Here is a 15,944-nt window from a genome sequence, read left to right as displayed (position 1 = left end):
GAGTTTGCCAGTAAATTTGATGGAGTCAACTCTAGCAATACTTTTATGATTTTTCCACATTTTATGCTTAGAAAGTTTTTCCCAATCTCAAGATTAAACATTTGCCTACATTTTCTTAAAGCTGTTTTGTGTGATTTTTTTTTTTACATTTAATACTGATGACTAATTCAGTCCTCATTGGTTTGTGACACTTCCTTTATTTTATATCAGGTTCTTATCTTTTTACTAGGTCAGTCTCAAGGGTTTCTTTTCTGTCCCGCTGATTTCTTTGTTGATTCTTATGACAGCACTATAATGTTTTAGATGTAATAACTTATGTGTATATTTTAATCTTATAAGCCAAGTCTCCCATCATTATTATTCTTTCTCAAAAATTATTTTCTATTCTCCCCTATTTATTCTTTTAGGTAAACTTTAAAATCACTTTTTCAAGGTAAAATAACTTTGACTTTTGACTGGATTGAATTAAACATATAATTAATTTTTAAAAGTTGATCTCTTTTTTCCTTTTTTCCTTATTTATGTACTTATTTATTATTTTGTTAGTTTTATTTTTTTTATTGTTGTTCAAGTAGCGTTGTCTCCATTTTCCCCCACCACTCCCCCCCCCACCCCAGCCATCCCCAGCTCCCACCCTCAATCCTACCCACCCCTTGGCTTTGTCCATGTGCCCTTCATACATGCTCCATCCAGAAATATGGCACAAATTTCCATTTATTCAAATCCTGGTTGCTGAGAGACATACAAATATCCTTGTTTTTCCTTTGTATGTCCTATTCACCTTTTAAAGTTATTCCTAGGGATTTTATGCTATTTTCCTTTCATCATGAATGGATTTTTTTTCTCTGTATTATTTCTCTAACTGGTGTTGCTGGCTTACAAGAAAATTATTGATTGGTATTCAGCCACTTTGCTGAACTCTTTTCTGAACTCTCTTGTTAAATCTATCAGTGTTTCAATTGATTCCCTTGGGTGTTCTCTGGATCGACAACTAAATCAGCTGCAAATAATGATGATTTTGTCTCCCTTCCAAGAGTTATACCACACTTCTTCTTTCACAGCTTACTGTGTTAGCTACAGGCCAACTCCTAACATTTCCCTGGCCTGGGGAAATACAAATGGTGGCCCACTTACCACATTGTCAAGGAACCATGAATTGGAACACAAAGAGAAGCAAGAAAGCCAATGCTTGTTACTATTGGGAAATAATCGTTGTTATGGGAGAATCTATCACTGTTGAGAGAGGAAGAACTTGACACATTAATCTGTCTTTTCTCTTACTAAACACTTCTGCTTAAGTTCTTCCTGCATGTCAAAGCAGTGTCTAACATCAGCAGCAGTATAACTCACAAACCTTCTTGTCATTTGGATGCATTTGCCTTTTGTTTCCAGTACATGGGGCAAGAGATATGAAATAGTCCCCTTATAGTTGACGGATGTTAATCATGACAGCATAGGTTTAGGGTTATGTATTGTGTACTGGATCCTGAGTGACACAAGTGCCCATGTCTCCTTTAATAAATTTATTTTTGCATAATTGCAATACCAGGGATCATTTAAAGCAGGAGTATCCAACCTGCAGCCTGTGGCCCATATGTGGCCCAGGACAGCTATGAATGTGGCGCAACACAAAATTGTAAATTTACTTAAAACATTACTTAGTTTTATTACTAAGTTTTATACTAAGTTTTATTACTCAGATATGTATGTTTTCTATATAGTGATCACAAACTTGGGATCTGCTCAATGATTTTAAAAGATTATTGAATGGGCCACTGCATAATTAGGGTTACGTGATACCTTTTTTTGCTTGTCTGTGGTGGTGGATATCATGAAAATTATGCACGGACCTTTTTCCTGCCCATCAGTTTTCGTTAGTGTTTGTGTATTTAATGTGTGCCCAAGACAACTCTTCTTCTTCCAGTGTGGCCCAGAGGTGCCCAAAAGTTGGATGCCCCTGCTCTAAAGCATGGGTCCCAGAGCAGAAGTCCTGCTTACCTAGTTGTTAAGAATAATATTCGTTACTCAGAACACTACTAAGCACTTTTAAATGGCAGCAGCCTAGCATTGTCTTTGACTGTAGTAAAAGAGCAATTTCACCCAATAAAGTTCCCTACATCAAGTGAGTGTCGGAGCAGGTCAGTCACCTTCCCACTCCCTCCCTTGCCTGTCTGGTTTTCTACCTGTCCCTGTCACTCCTTATCTGTTGGGATTCTTTTATGCATTCCAATTTTTCCTCCTACTCATCTCAAGAGCTGAAGATTCTACCTGGGTAAAGGTGAACCCTTGTGCCTTAGGATCTTCAGGGTTCACCCATGGATCCTGCAGCTCCTTGCCACCAACCTATCACTGAGTGGGGTGCACTTGTGTGAGGGGGTAAAGGGTGGTGTAGAGTCTAGTGCTATTGATGGTTTTGTTTGTAGCCACCAGGCTCAGGCTGTAATGGGGCACAGCACGGAGATTCTCTGAAATATTCCCCACAAACCTTGATTGGGGGAAGGGTGAGTGGATTATATGGTATAAGATATTTTGCCCAACAATGGCAAGTTGATAGCTTTGCTGCCGCCCTAGGCAAAAGGTGTACATGACTTTCAGAAAGTATAGTGACTCGTGACATAGCCAGGGGAGGCTGATGCCCCTGTGTCATGGGGAACTCTTGTCCTGAAAAAAGATGGCACCTGCAAGAAGGTAAAAGATATGGGGGAACTGGCAAAAGTAGCACATCATAGGAGGGGCTGGATATGAGGTCACACAAGAAGTTCTGGGCCGAGCATTTAAAATAACAGCGGTCTGAAAGAGAAGTGGATTCCACCATGCGGTCCGGTATAGGAAGAGCAGCAGGCATGTGGTCTGTAGTGAAGTAGTAGAAGCTATGCAAAATGAAACGTGTAAGGAGAGAGCCAATGGAGCTGTGCAGGGATCTGCCTAACCAAGCACAGATTCATGGAAGATGCTTGGAGTTGAACTGAACTGTGACCAGGAATGCAGACTTCTGCTTCTCTGAAGGCTGTATGGATAAGCCACTTTCTTGGGACTGTGCCTCCCTGGACTCCACCATGATCCAGTGTAACATGGCACATGTTTCCCTGAACCACAGCATGGAGGCTAAGAACAGCACACCCCAGATCCTGAAGGGTAGAGCTGCTTCAAGAGGATGGCAACTCTGAAACCCCCAAGAGCACCTTCCAGAGAGGATGGAGATCTGTTTGTGCATCCGGCTTAAGAACAGATAAGGATATGGGAAACTTCTGGGCATGGTTTTGGCTTTAGCCTGGTGGGGAGCAAGGGAAGTGCTGAATCTAGTTGGAGAACAGGGCTCTGAGCAGGAGTACCCTCAGCGCTCCCCCCCCCGCCCCCCCCCCCCCGCCAAGGTTGGAATCCTGTAAATAAAAACCTGTTTCCTTCAACACTAATTGTTGGGTCATGCATCAAGGTGCCCCGTGGACGACCCTCAATTTGGTTGATTATAAGACCACATGCTGGGACTAGAAGGCATGTTCTGGTATAGGGTGGATATCTACATAGCTGCTTTTGTTCTATAAGAATAAAAGGGAATCCCATTCCACAAGCAGGTGGGGATGGAAGTGAGTGCTTTGTCTTTCCTCCGGCAGCCTCCTTTCACTTCCTCTCTGCACCTCCCTCACCTGGAGTTTCTACATTTCCCACGGACCATTTTATCATTACATTAGGAAATTATGCTTATAGATGTGAACTGTATCTGCTTTGAAAAACACTGTCCAGGGTGCAGTGAATATGACTCTCATGTGACTTATCTTTGGCTGCTAACAGACACTCACCATGAGATTGCAAATTGTATCTTTATTTGGCTCTTGAGGTGAAATAGAATACTAGATTTTTAAACTTGACTTCAAACTGAACTGAGATCTAATAACTGGTCCCTACGAAGAGGTGGTCCTCTTTGATGTCTCTTAGGGCCTGAGAATTTCTGTTCTTAATACATTTCTTTCTTTACATCCTTCCTACCACTTGGATATTTGTACCTTTTTGCTTCAACTGTCAAGTTCTCTGGGTAGTTTCTGCACCAGGAATCACAAACTCACATGGCTACAGAGGGTGAAGAGTTAATATAAATGTGTAAACCTGTAAGACATTAGACAACAGGTATGAAGGTTTTTTTTGTATTGTGACCCCTGAATACTCTAGAAATTCTAGGGTAACAGCTAATGAGGCCATCAGTTACAGTGCAGACCATCTTGCATTCTTCGGTGGTTCTCAAAATATGTCCTGTAAACCCCAAGTAGTCTATTATTTCCTTGAGTTACCTTGTGGGCTGGTCTCTTGAAGTATTAATGTTACTTTGTTTTTTGGTTTGCTTATACTTGGTGTCTTATCCAAAGAAAAATAATTTTCCCCATTTGTTATGGGAGAGGGTTGCAGAACATCTGTTCTGCATAGTCATTTGCTTTGTCATAGTGGTCCTAATTGAAAGATTGTGCGATCCACAGCAGATTGGGCACAACACCCACACCTCCTATAGGGTCACAGCCTCATGAGACTTGCTCTGTAGGTTGAAGTGTGATGCCTTAATTTTATCAGTAGCTACCATCTAGGGAGTGATGACTCTGTGCTGGGCATTGTACAATTATAGTGCATTACATACACCAGCCCATTCAATCCTCAAGATGGCCCTATGAAACAAGTCCAGTGGGTTCTATTATTATGCCAATTTTACAGATGGGAAAATTGAGGCTTTCAGAGGGTGGGCCAATTGCCCAAGGTCATTTTCTCATGAATGGCAGAGCTAGAAATGAAGTCTGCACAACAGCAGAAACTATTTTTGGACCATTATTGATTCTTAACCTTGCCTGACATTAGAATCACCTGCAAATTTGTTTTTAATGCATATAAACAGGGCCCATCTGTAGAGATTCTGATTTAATTGGTCTGGAGTAGGGTCCCCAGTACTTGTATTCTTGAAAACCTTTCCAAGTGATTCTACTGTGCAGCCACACTAATGAGCACTGCACTCTGCTTTGTTGCCTCAAAACCTAGTGACCTCAGCTGTATCTCAGGGAAATACAAGACACGTGGTGGAAAATGAGTGAAACGTGAAGAGAGAAACAAGGTTATGGTAGAATGAGTGTTATGTTCAACATATGCCTCTCTCTGTCTCCTGAAGGCAACATATAGCTTGAACAACAATCTCTGAGGAGAGTTTGCTCAGTAATGGCTCTTTCCTCAGCTTCACAATTAGTGCTAATCAAGACACTACATGGCATCAGACTGAATGTGTCAGTTATATCATAACCCCAACTGACAAGTAGCTATACTCAGTGAATACTGCTCTTCAACTTTAACTTTTTGAGTTGTTTCCAAAAGAAAACCAAGATGATACTGTACATGCATCAGCTCTTTGTAGCTGTCAGGGCTAAGTTGTAATCTGAGCTTAACCCAGATATATCCAACTCTTTATACATATATTATGTTTTGTGAGCACTGCCTATGTGCTGTGTTTTCTTCCACAGTGTGTTTCTAGCCAATTGTCTGGCCTTCCTGGAGAGTCAGAGGAAGTGACTGAAACCCACACTTCAGAATTTATCCAGTGTGTCGCAACCGATCAAGGCCAGGCAGTTCCAATCTTGCCTCTGGGAGATGGAAGAAAATGCGTGGAGCTGTGGGGATGCTTGACATGCCTTTATTCATGGGTGGATGAGCCACGCACACTGCAAGCTGTGTGTCTAACTAGTGGGAAGCCCCTACTTGTTTAAGTACTAGGGGGGAACAAAGCCAGAAAACTGCCAGAACATTACATAACATAATTCTGCACATGCGAGCCCACTTCATGTTATGGGAACAGTTTATTGGACCCAGTCTCAAGGCTATGAGAACACTGGTTATCAGGCCCCTCCAAGGCTATGGGAACGCTGCTCCCCTTAGTTACTCAGACACCTGGGCGAAGAAGCCAGACTGCCTCCACTTACCCTACACCCAGGATCCCTGAGCACTGAGCCATGAAGAGAGAGCAAGCCCTGTGGGCTTCATTATAACTAGTCTGTTTTGCCTGTGACTGGAGGCCACAGAATATAGAGTGAAGGTCCTCCACTCCAGCAACATCAGCATCACCTGGGAACTTGTTACAAATGCAAATTCTCAGGCCCTGCCCCAGAACCAGCTGAATCAGAAAGTCTAGAGATGAGAGCCAGCAATCTGCTTTAACAAGCCCTCCAGGGAATTTTGAGACACAGTAATATTTGAGAGCTGCTGGTTAAAAATTAAAAGATTAAAAGTGGAGACATAGGCATCAGACAGCTGAATTCAAGTTCTGGTTCTACCAGTTACTATGTCACCTTGGGCAAGCTATTGATCCCTAAGTCTCAGTTATGTCATCTGTAAAATACAGTTACCAATGTTCTTATCTGTGAAATAGGTACTTACATAGGATAGTGCACGTAGAGCACTGGGCACAATGCAAAGCACAGAGTAAGGATTTGATAAGTGTTTAATCTGTATTTATTATAAGGGCTGTTCTGGATAATCACTTTCGTTTCCAATGTGATTGCATTTATTTAGAAAATATTCTATTTACAAGATTAGAAACCAAATTAGTACATCCTAAACAACTCAATGGCTATAGAGCAGAAAGTATTTCATCTACCAGTTTCTTCACAGAATTGTTGAACATAAGGGGGGACACCTTGAAAGCAATGTAGTCCTACCACTCCACTGAACCTAATAATGGCTCTTAAAAAATACAGGTGCATAGTATCAGGGAAGAAAGTAGAGATGAGCAGCTGAGTATGGTGATTTGGAGAGGATTGAAATTATAGCCTCTTGGTAGGTGTAGAATTTGTGCCCTTGACGCTGAATCCAGGCATAAAGCTGAAGTTCATGTACTGATGGCATTCTGGTGTGGAGAAGAACATGGGATAGATGCCCCCATATTATTTCTCTATATCTAGCTCTGAAGGATGAGCAGCCATGATTGGAACGCTATTGACATTGAGTTGCAAATTTCAACGCTATAAAAAGCAAACGGTTGGGACCTTATTAAGTGAAAAAATGAACATCAGCACCAGCCATGTAAGTCTGATGTATCTGTTATCCTAGCAACCAGAACATAAAGGTAGCTAGGTAGTTTGGTGACAGTTTCCAGGGTAATACCTCCCACATCCAACATCAGAGCTTTCCTATTATGTTAACACTTTCTCCACATGCCCACTGGACTTTCACTTGATGCTCCACTATTATCTCCCTCTCCTGAAAGACTCCCTTTCTGACTTTCCTATTTTTAAGTGCCAGTGCCATTCTCTTAAGTACTATTGTCAAAACCCTTGATGTTTAGCAGAAACTGAAGGGCCCCAAAAGTAATATGTATCTCCAAACTGAAGAGATACACTTCACAAAATATTAGATACATAAATCAAGAAATGATAGATGCTTCAATTGAAAAAAATTTTTTTAAAGCTCGCAAGTGGATGAAACTAGCCATCTGTAATTCTTCTCTGAAGTCACTTCTTGGAAATATAATTTGTAGATATACTGCAGATGAAATTAAGGTGCTTTCCAATATCACACCTAGGAGCTACCAATCTAGAATGCAATTCATATAAGATGAGCTGTTACCTTGGCAACTTCAACATGTAATGAGGATAGGAGTCAGGTAATATTGTAATGATAGAAGATTCTGTTAAGTAGTTAGAGATGGTGGAAGAAAGAACATGGGAGAGTCAGTGTTTATCCAGTACTGTTCAAGTAACAGGAACAGTGATCTGGTAGATGTGTTACAAATAACCTAGTTAGCCATGGCTGGTGTGGCTCAGTGGATTGAGCCCCCACCTGCAAACCAAAGGGTGGCTGATTTGATTCCCAGTCAGGGCATATGCCTGGGTTGTGGGCCTGGTCCCCAGTAGGGAGCACATGAGAGGCAAACACACATTGATGTATCTCTCCCTCTCTTTCTCCCTCCCTACCCCTCTCTAAAAAAGTATATAAATAAAATCTTCTAAAAACCCCCCCAAAACCCCAAATAACCTAGTCAAAGAGCCCTCAATACCATTCAGCTCCATATGCTCAAATTGCAAGTGACCTTTTCTGATTTCTAGTTTGGTTTCACAGGTACATTAATAGCTGGTAGGTATAACCCCAGATAGGAGATAAGAATATTTCAGTCACTAGAAACTACATTCTTCACCAGCACTGGGCTTGTAAGCCAGTTTCCTATAAAACCTCTTAGTGTAAATTAGTCCCTAAGAGTCTAAATCACTTCCATGGAAACTGATAAAATCTACTTTTCAGTTTCACAGTCTGGTCTATGGGACTTTCACCAAGATTCATCAATTTACTTTTTTCTCTGATATTTTACTTTTTTTCCTTATTATCAATCTTATGCCTGTCCGTTGTAAAATATTTGGAAAGTATAGAAATGGGAAAGAAGTTAACAAATGAATCATCCCCAAGCTCACTATCTAAAGTAAACAGTATGTAGATTAAACAGTTGGCATATTGCCTTTTAATGCATTTTTATTTACAAAATTCAGATCATACTGAATGCAGAACTCTTTAAAAAATTTTAAAGATTTTACTTATTTTTAGAGAGAGAGGAAGGGAGTGAGAAAGAGAAGGGCAGAAACATCATTGTGTGGTTGCCTCTCATGTGTCCCCTACTGGGGACCTGGCCCGCAACCCAGGCATATGTCCTGACTGGGGATAGAACCAATGACCCTTTGGTTCACAGGCCAGTGCTCAATCCACTGAGCCACACCAACCAGGGCTGAATGCACTATTCTTTATTCTACCCTTTTCACTTATGGTTGCTGTGTTGTCACCATTCAAGGTCAGGCAGGTTCATGGTATTCGTGCACACAGAAAAATATTCACAGAGCCGTTGGGATGTCTGGCATGCTTTTATTCATGGGTGGGCAAGCCACACATGCTGCAAACTATGTGTCTATCTGCATGTCTCATGTCACGGCCCTTGCTCCCCAGCGTGGCACCCATCATGGTACCTGTTCCCTTGTGTGTCTCTCATCATCATCGCCCCAGCAGGGAGTCCCTACCTGTTTAAGTACCAGAGGAGAACGAAGCCGGCAGGATGCCAGAACATTACATAACACAACATAATTCTGGGCATACGAACCCACCTCATGTGATGGGAACAGTTTATTGGACCCAGTCTCAAGGCTATGAGAACACCAGTTATCAGGCCCCTCCAAGGCTATGGGAACACTGCTCCCCTTAGCTACCCAGACACGTGGGTGAGGAAGCCAGACTGCCTCCACCTACCCTACAGTTGCCTTGTTCACATATTTCCATATCATTACAAACTTTCAAAAGATACAATTTTAAGTTAAATTGTTATTGAAATATAACGTACATGCAGAGAAGTATACATATCCAAAGAGTACATACAACTCAATAAATTTTCACAAAGTGAACACAGCTGTATGAACAGCACCCAGATGAATAGAATATTATGAGCTCTAAGAAGCTCCCTAATGGCCTCTGCCAGTCCCCACCCCCAACCCTTAAGGTAATGACATCCTAGTTTCTAACATGATACCATGAATGTAATTTTTAGTGGCTTTGCAATAGTCTATGGATAGACCATATTTTATGTAACCATTCCCCATTTCTCCAATGTTGGACCTTAAAAATGCTTTTTATTTTTAACCATGAAACCCTTTCACATATACTTTTGTTTACATCTCTACTTCTTAGAATAGATTCCTAGAGATGGAATTTCTGGGGCAAATGTTATGAAAATTTTAAAGGCTCTCCCTTCTAATTGCTTTCCGGGAATGCTGTATCAATTTCCACCTTTGCCAGCAGTGTGTGAGAGAGCCTGCCTTACTGTCTATATACTTTGAGAACTATCAGTGCTTTTTAAATCTTCACCAGTTTGATAGGTAAAATAATATTATCTACTTGATATACTTTGCATGCTCTGTCCTTACCAGTGAGGTAGAATAAAACTTTGTTTTTACCTTATATTCCTTTTATTAAAATTTTATTTTGAGAATATGTTTATTAAAGCTGGGAACAGTGAAACAAGGAATGGCTTAGGATAGAAGCAGCAGGAAAGCGCCTAGGTTGGGCTGCTGCTGTCAGCTCAGTGGAAAGTCAAAGAAACTGGGCCTTGGAGACAGGTTCAGGGGGCAAGCCTGGGGTGAGCTGCCACTGCCCGTCGCGCCCCTGGTTGCAAGTCTCGTGGGGACCCTTAGAGTTTAGGAGAAAGAAAATCCACTTGAAAAGGAGATTCAAGTGGCTATGCCCCAAGGAGGGCACACCTACCTTACATTTGTTTTCCTGGGAGTCATCTCTCCATGCCTTTGCCCAGGTCTCTACTGAGGTCGTGTTCTTCATATCAGTTTACACAAGCTCTTTATACAGTAAATGACCCTTTGCCGTACCTGTATATCTTTTTCTGTTTGTTGTTTATGATTTAATTTAGTTACACTTTTTGTCATATAGAAGTTCTTAAGGTTTATGTAGTAAAATCTACCTCCATGGTAGATTTTTCAAACTGCTTTTCAGTTTAGAAAGTCCTCTTCCATCCAAATTTCAGAATAATCATCTTTATTTTATCTTAGGGCTTTTACAATTTGATATTTTTGACTTTCAACTAATTTGTCTGGAATTTCAGTTGATGCATGGTAGTAATGCTGAAATTTGAATGGGCATCAACTGGGGTGCTTGTTACAAACTCAGATATTCCTGAGCCTTAGCCCCTGAGATTTGGATTCTATAGGTGTTCAGTGGGGCTCAGGAACCTTCATTTGTTACAATCACCCAGCCAATTACATTGCAGTTGGCCCCATCCACATTTTGAGAAATTATTTACAGAATGCAGTGTCGCCTGCCTTAGTTCATAGAGTTGGCACCTCCAATCTTGATGACTGCAGTAGTCTTTCTCAGCTTCCAGGTTACTGCACCTTAAAATCCATCCTACACATGGCTCCTAGAGTTCTCTCCTAGAAACATCTCATGAAAAACTTCATTAGCTGCTCATTGTTAAAGGAACTTGACCAAACCCCTCATCCCAACAGTTGAGGACCTTCCTTATCTTCCTAAATCCATTGATCTGATCAGCTGGGTCTCCAATGACTCCAGAACCACTCTCCCATCTAGCTAGACCTGCGTCCTCATGGGCCTGCAACACATATTGTTCATTTCTGTTTTCATGCTTCAGCCTCCACCTCCTTTCAGGTTCTTCAAATCCTATGCATTTAAGTCACGTCTCCCATTCTCTTCCAAGAAAATTACTGCTTTCCTAAAATTACCAAAGCCCATTTTTATGTATTCTCACTTTATGTGTTTTATCTTCCCATCAGGTCACACAATCTCAAGGACATGGTCTGTGTGTCTATCCCTCATAGCCTCCATCACAATCCTAGATGAAAGGAAAGCACACCTGAAGAATGTGGTTAATGAAACCAAACCAGCCCTAACTGCCATGTGATGTTAATAAATGTTATTTCTGAGCGCTAATGCTGTAGACTCTTAGAAGTGTTTTGCTTGGACCAAAATGAGAATGACAAATTTATAGACACTTCATTTTGTTGTAATATTATTTGTTGATAAAATTAAGCAAAGTTTATCTTGGTTTCAGTTCTTATTGAATTTAACTACTGCTTCTCACCTATGACATATCCATTTATTACCTTTCTGGTTGAAGAGTCTAACCTTTCCTATAATGTGGATATTTCTTTCCCCTCTTACATATGCAATGGTTTCTCTTTTATAGAAGAACATGCTTTATCAGATTAAATGAATATAAAAGGGTTAATGGCTAAATGATTACATTATAGCTTCCTTAATCTCTTTTCTCTCTTTCGGGTCTGCCTCCTCTGAGGACAGACCTGCTTTAAACAAGTTTGCTTGGATACTTAGAACAGGTGGTGGGTGGTGGGATGAGTGAAGATAAGCCCTCTCCCTTTCAGTAGACAAGGTGGTATTCAGTTTAACTCATCAGATCTTTATTGAGCTCCTACTGGGCACCTGGCTCTGTGCTAAGCAGAACAAAGAAAGCCAAGATGAGAAATGATAAAGGAGCAGAGGGGCAAGGGGAGAAGACAGGGAAAGAAGAGTCAAGGAAAAGAGTAGAGCTGGCTATTTCTGTAAGTGGAAACTAAAAGAAGGGAAAAGAGAACCAAAGGTGCAATCTCTAGCCTGTTCTCACTCAACAGAGCTGTGCAGGCTAAGAAACCCAAAGCAGTGGTTTGAGCTCATATTTTGCTTAAGGGCCATGAGAGCAGATAGAAAGGCCACAATTTGAGTTAAGCATTTACCAGCTCCAGCCTTTAGAATGGGAAGTAAGGGATTCCTTCCTTTTTTAAAGGTATATATGCATGTGTTTGCATGTGTGTATATACACATAGTATATAAAATTACTTTGACGGATAATAGGCAACATTTATTGTGCGTGCTTACTCTGTTGTAAGCACTTTGTATGTTTTAAATTATTTAATCTTCATCACAACTCTGTGAGGCAGGTGCAGTTATTAAGGACATTTTTTCTGATGAGGAAACTGAGACAGTGAGCAATTAAGTAACTTGCCCAAGTCCACACAACTTATAAGTGGCAGATCTGGGCTTTGAGCCTTGGTCTAGGTGACTTAATGTTTGCTGTTATTTGAGGTACTGGCCCATGTTTAATTTACAGCTGTACTCACTAAGGCTAATGCATTGCCTAGCACATTACAGGCTTCTTATGCTCTGAATAAATAAATAACTGAAATGTTGACTATAGAGAGCTTCCTTTTTAAGCCCAATTACTATTAGGAATACCAAGTGTAATTAATTATATGTAGGTTCACTTGCTGTAAATTTCACTCTATTAATGCAACATTTTTTACAACACATACATGTGTGCACCTTTCAATGTTCTCTTACCCATTTGACTGGGCTCGGGCATCCTTGGAAAAATGAGAGGAATCACTGAATGTATTCCAGGAGGTGGTAAATGAACTAGTGGTTTCTGGCCACCTTCTGAGTCCTGTAGTTGAAGAATTCTTTCCCTGAGGTTTTAGTATTTAGTAGCCTTGCGTGGGGTCCACTTAAGAAACTAGGTTTACCTTGTCATAATAACATAATACTTTTAGGTTGCAATATCAAATAGAGGGAGAGGGAATGTCTGAAAAAAGCCTATGGCCCCAAATAGGGCTGCCTTTTATAAAAGGTTGCAATTTGAGAAAACCCTCTTCATCTCCAACTCATTGCGGTTCTGATACCTGCAATTCTACCATTAAAATCTATTCTTTTGGTTGAAAGAGTTAAACCACAAGCACCCAGGAGTAGGTATTAACACTTTAAAGCGAATTTCTTTGTGACTTTCAAGGTTTAGACACATTCACCAACGGGACAGTACGAAGAGCAGGCTGTGGGCGGGGTTGCGGGGAGGGTGGAGAACTTGGGAACGAAGGGAAGGGGAATGGGGCGAGAAGTACTTCTGAAGAAGGTCACTAAAGAAGCTCCCCTTGCAGAGTAGGGAACAGAGGCTTCCAGAGACTAGCTGCCGGGTTGGGTGGGCGGGATCCTGGGAGGAGCCACACGTCTCTCCGCCCCTGCGCCGGGTTGCTAGCGGTGCCTTTAGAGTTCCTGGTGCCTTGCGCACCAGGAAGTGACTTCCTCAGCAGCAGCGCTGTAGGACACTCGCAGGGTTTTTCCGTTTGTCGCCTGACGTCTGTAAGAGGATTTATTGGTTACGAAGGTAAAGGGTTACAGGGAGAGCCTGGAAAACCAATTTAACTGTTACTGTACTGAAAATTGCTGACTGTGCCACATTGCCCAGGGGGCCGGGAATTGAAAAAGCAGGCAGGGGTGGCTGAGGGGATGGGACCGACTCAACGCTGGCTGCACAAGGTCGCCCTTAGCCTTGAGTCCGCCTGTGCTCTGACTTCCTCCCCAACTCCTCCATCCCGCTCTTCCAGACCTCCCGGGGCCCTGCACCTAGCCCAGGCTCGGTGGCAGCCTTTCCTAGTGAACCCTTCCAACGGACGCGGTGGGCAGAGCTTGCCCAAAGGAGAGGGGGGTGGAGGGACTGATGAGAGAGTATGGTGGAGGAAGGAAAGACCTGCCTGACTGCACGTGGGCTGCAGTCAACACCAAGCAGTAAACACATATGCATGTCTGCTTTAGCCAGGAACCTTGTCTGGGGCGAGGCCAACTAAGGAAAGGGTGAACAGAGAGTGTAAGCAAGACTTTACCTTTACTTGAACGTTTTGCTCCGTGGAGATCCTTGGCCCTGTTCAGATCTACCTACCACATAGTGTCTGACTTGAATTTCTCTGAGCATTCCAGGTAGGTTAGCCATTCCAGCCCCGGAAAGTTAGCCTATCCTTCTAACTAGCATCTCTGGACTCTGGGTCCCTTTCAGATTCCTGAAGCAGAAAGAGAGCAGTTGTCACACACTTTTAAAAAATATCCAAGTATTTATTTAAAAGATGAAAAACTATTGTGGCCAAATGCCCTCTCTGACATGAAACAAAGAAACATAACTCACTTTGACTAGTATTACTCTGCTGCCTTGAAAAATGTATTTCACTACAGAATTTACTATATATAATGAAAGGCCCTTTACTAGGAAAGGTGGCTGGTTGGCATCCTAAAATAACGGGATCCTATTTTAGACAGTATCTGATAATTTGGAGGAAGAAACCTATGCCAACAAAGGGTCTTCCGCTGGGGTACAGGGCAAGTAAAGCACAGTCTCATGGTGGCAGTCACAGTGAGAGCACCCACACACTCACAAAAAAGTCTCAAAGTCTAAATTCAGCTGTCTACAAGTTCCTCACCTCCCCTGTCTCTTCTTTGTCAACCCCCAACTGGGCCTGAAGCTTCCTTCATCCTGCCCTGCCAGCTGGAGGGACAAGGCCTCTTTTCTGGACCGGAACCAATCGCTCCCCCTCCAGCCTGGGCCTTCTGGCCTACACACCACCCACCAAAGAAAAACATTCTTTATTCTTTGTCTCCTGCCTCTTCACTCATTTCCTTTCTGGGTTTTGCTGTTTTTTAAATATTAAGTACATACATTTGTCTCGCTTTGGGAAAATGTCTATCACAAGTCACACATTTTTTATAGTATTAACAGGTGGTCCAGGGAAGGCCTGAAGCTCACCCTTACCATGTTCCAGCAGGCACTAATGCAGAAGGTTAGGAAAGGTTTTTGTGTGTGTGTGTGTCTGTGTGTGTTGTTTTTTAAGTTTCCTACATAATTGTACTTATCCTTGTACCACTTACATACGTTATTACATCTCCAGTTTTGCAGGTTGGACATGTTGAAGCACAAAGAAGTCAAGTGGCATCTGCACATCAGAGTCTAAGGAAGGGCAGCGGCACATGGTGAATGCTTTCCTTGTTCAGCACATTCGGAGCACTTTGTATATATGACCTTGCTTAATTCTCACCACAGTCCTGAAAGGTAGGTGTTATCAGTCCTATTTTTATAGATGGTCTCACTGAGAGTCATAGTAACTTGCACAAAGTCACAGAGGTGGTGAGAAGCTGAGCTAGGATTACAACATGGCTTCAAAGTCCTTCTTTGAAGGAGTGCCACCATGAGACTGGGCTCTACTTGCCCTGTACCCCAGCGGAAGACCCTTTGTTGACATAGGTTTCTTCCTCCAAATTATCAGTCCTTCTTCAAAGTGCTTCTCTACTTGTTAGATATTTCCATTTAGTCATTTCCCCACCATTTCAAACACATGCCTCAAACATGAGTTTGCTTATTAGCTTCCCTATTTTATCTTTAATTCTATACATAAAGCCTCCATCAACTCACAATAAAGTCTATATGTTTTTTTATTTTTTTAAATATTTATTTTTAAAGATTTTATTTATATTTAGGCAGAGGAAAAGGAGGGGGAGAGAGAGAGGGAGAGAAACATCAATGTGTGATTGCTTCTTGCGTGCCCCCTACTGGGAGCCTGGCCTACAACCCAGGCATGTGCCCTGAGTGGGAATCAAACCAGCAACCCTTTGTGTCA

General features: G+C 41.9%; 1 protein-coding gene across 1 annotated transcript in view; it reads left to right on the top strand.

The window, feature by feature from the left end:
- Positions 1-13,791: 13,791 nt before the first annotated feature.
- The window catches only part of TRMT2B (tRNA methyltransferase 2 homolog B), a 160,343-nt gene continuing 158,190 nt past the window's right edge, over positions 13,792-15,944 (top strand). The window contains 1 exon segment of the mRNA XM_053916914.2: positions 13,792-13,960. Coding sequence (XP_053772889.1) covers positions 13,792-13,960 — 169 coding nt within the window.

The sequence above is a fragment of the Desmodus rotundus genome, chromosome X (assembly GCF_022682495.2).
Source record: "Desmodus rotundus isolate HL8 chromosome X, HLdesRot8A.1, whole genome shotgun sequence".
NCBI classification, from domain to species: domain Eukaryota; kingdom Metazoa; phylum Chordata; class Mammalia; order Chiroptera; family Phyllostomidae; genus Desmodus; species Desmodus rotundus.
The sequence above is the reverse complement of the archived record's forward strand: the minus strand, read 5'-3'. Positions and strand labels throughout refer to the sequence as shown.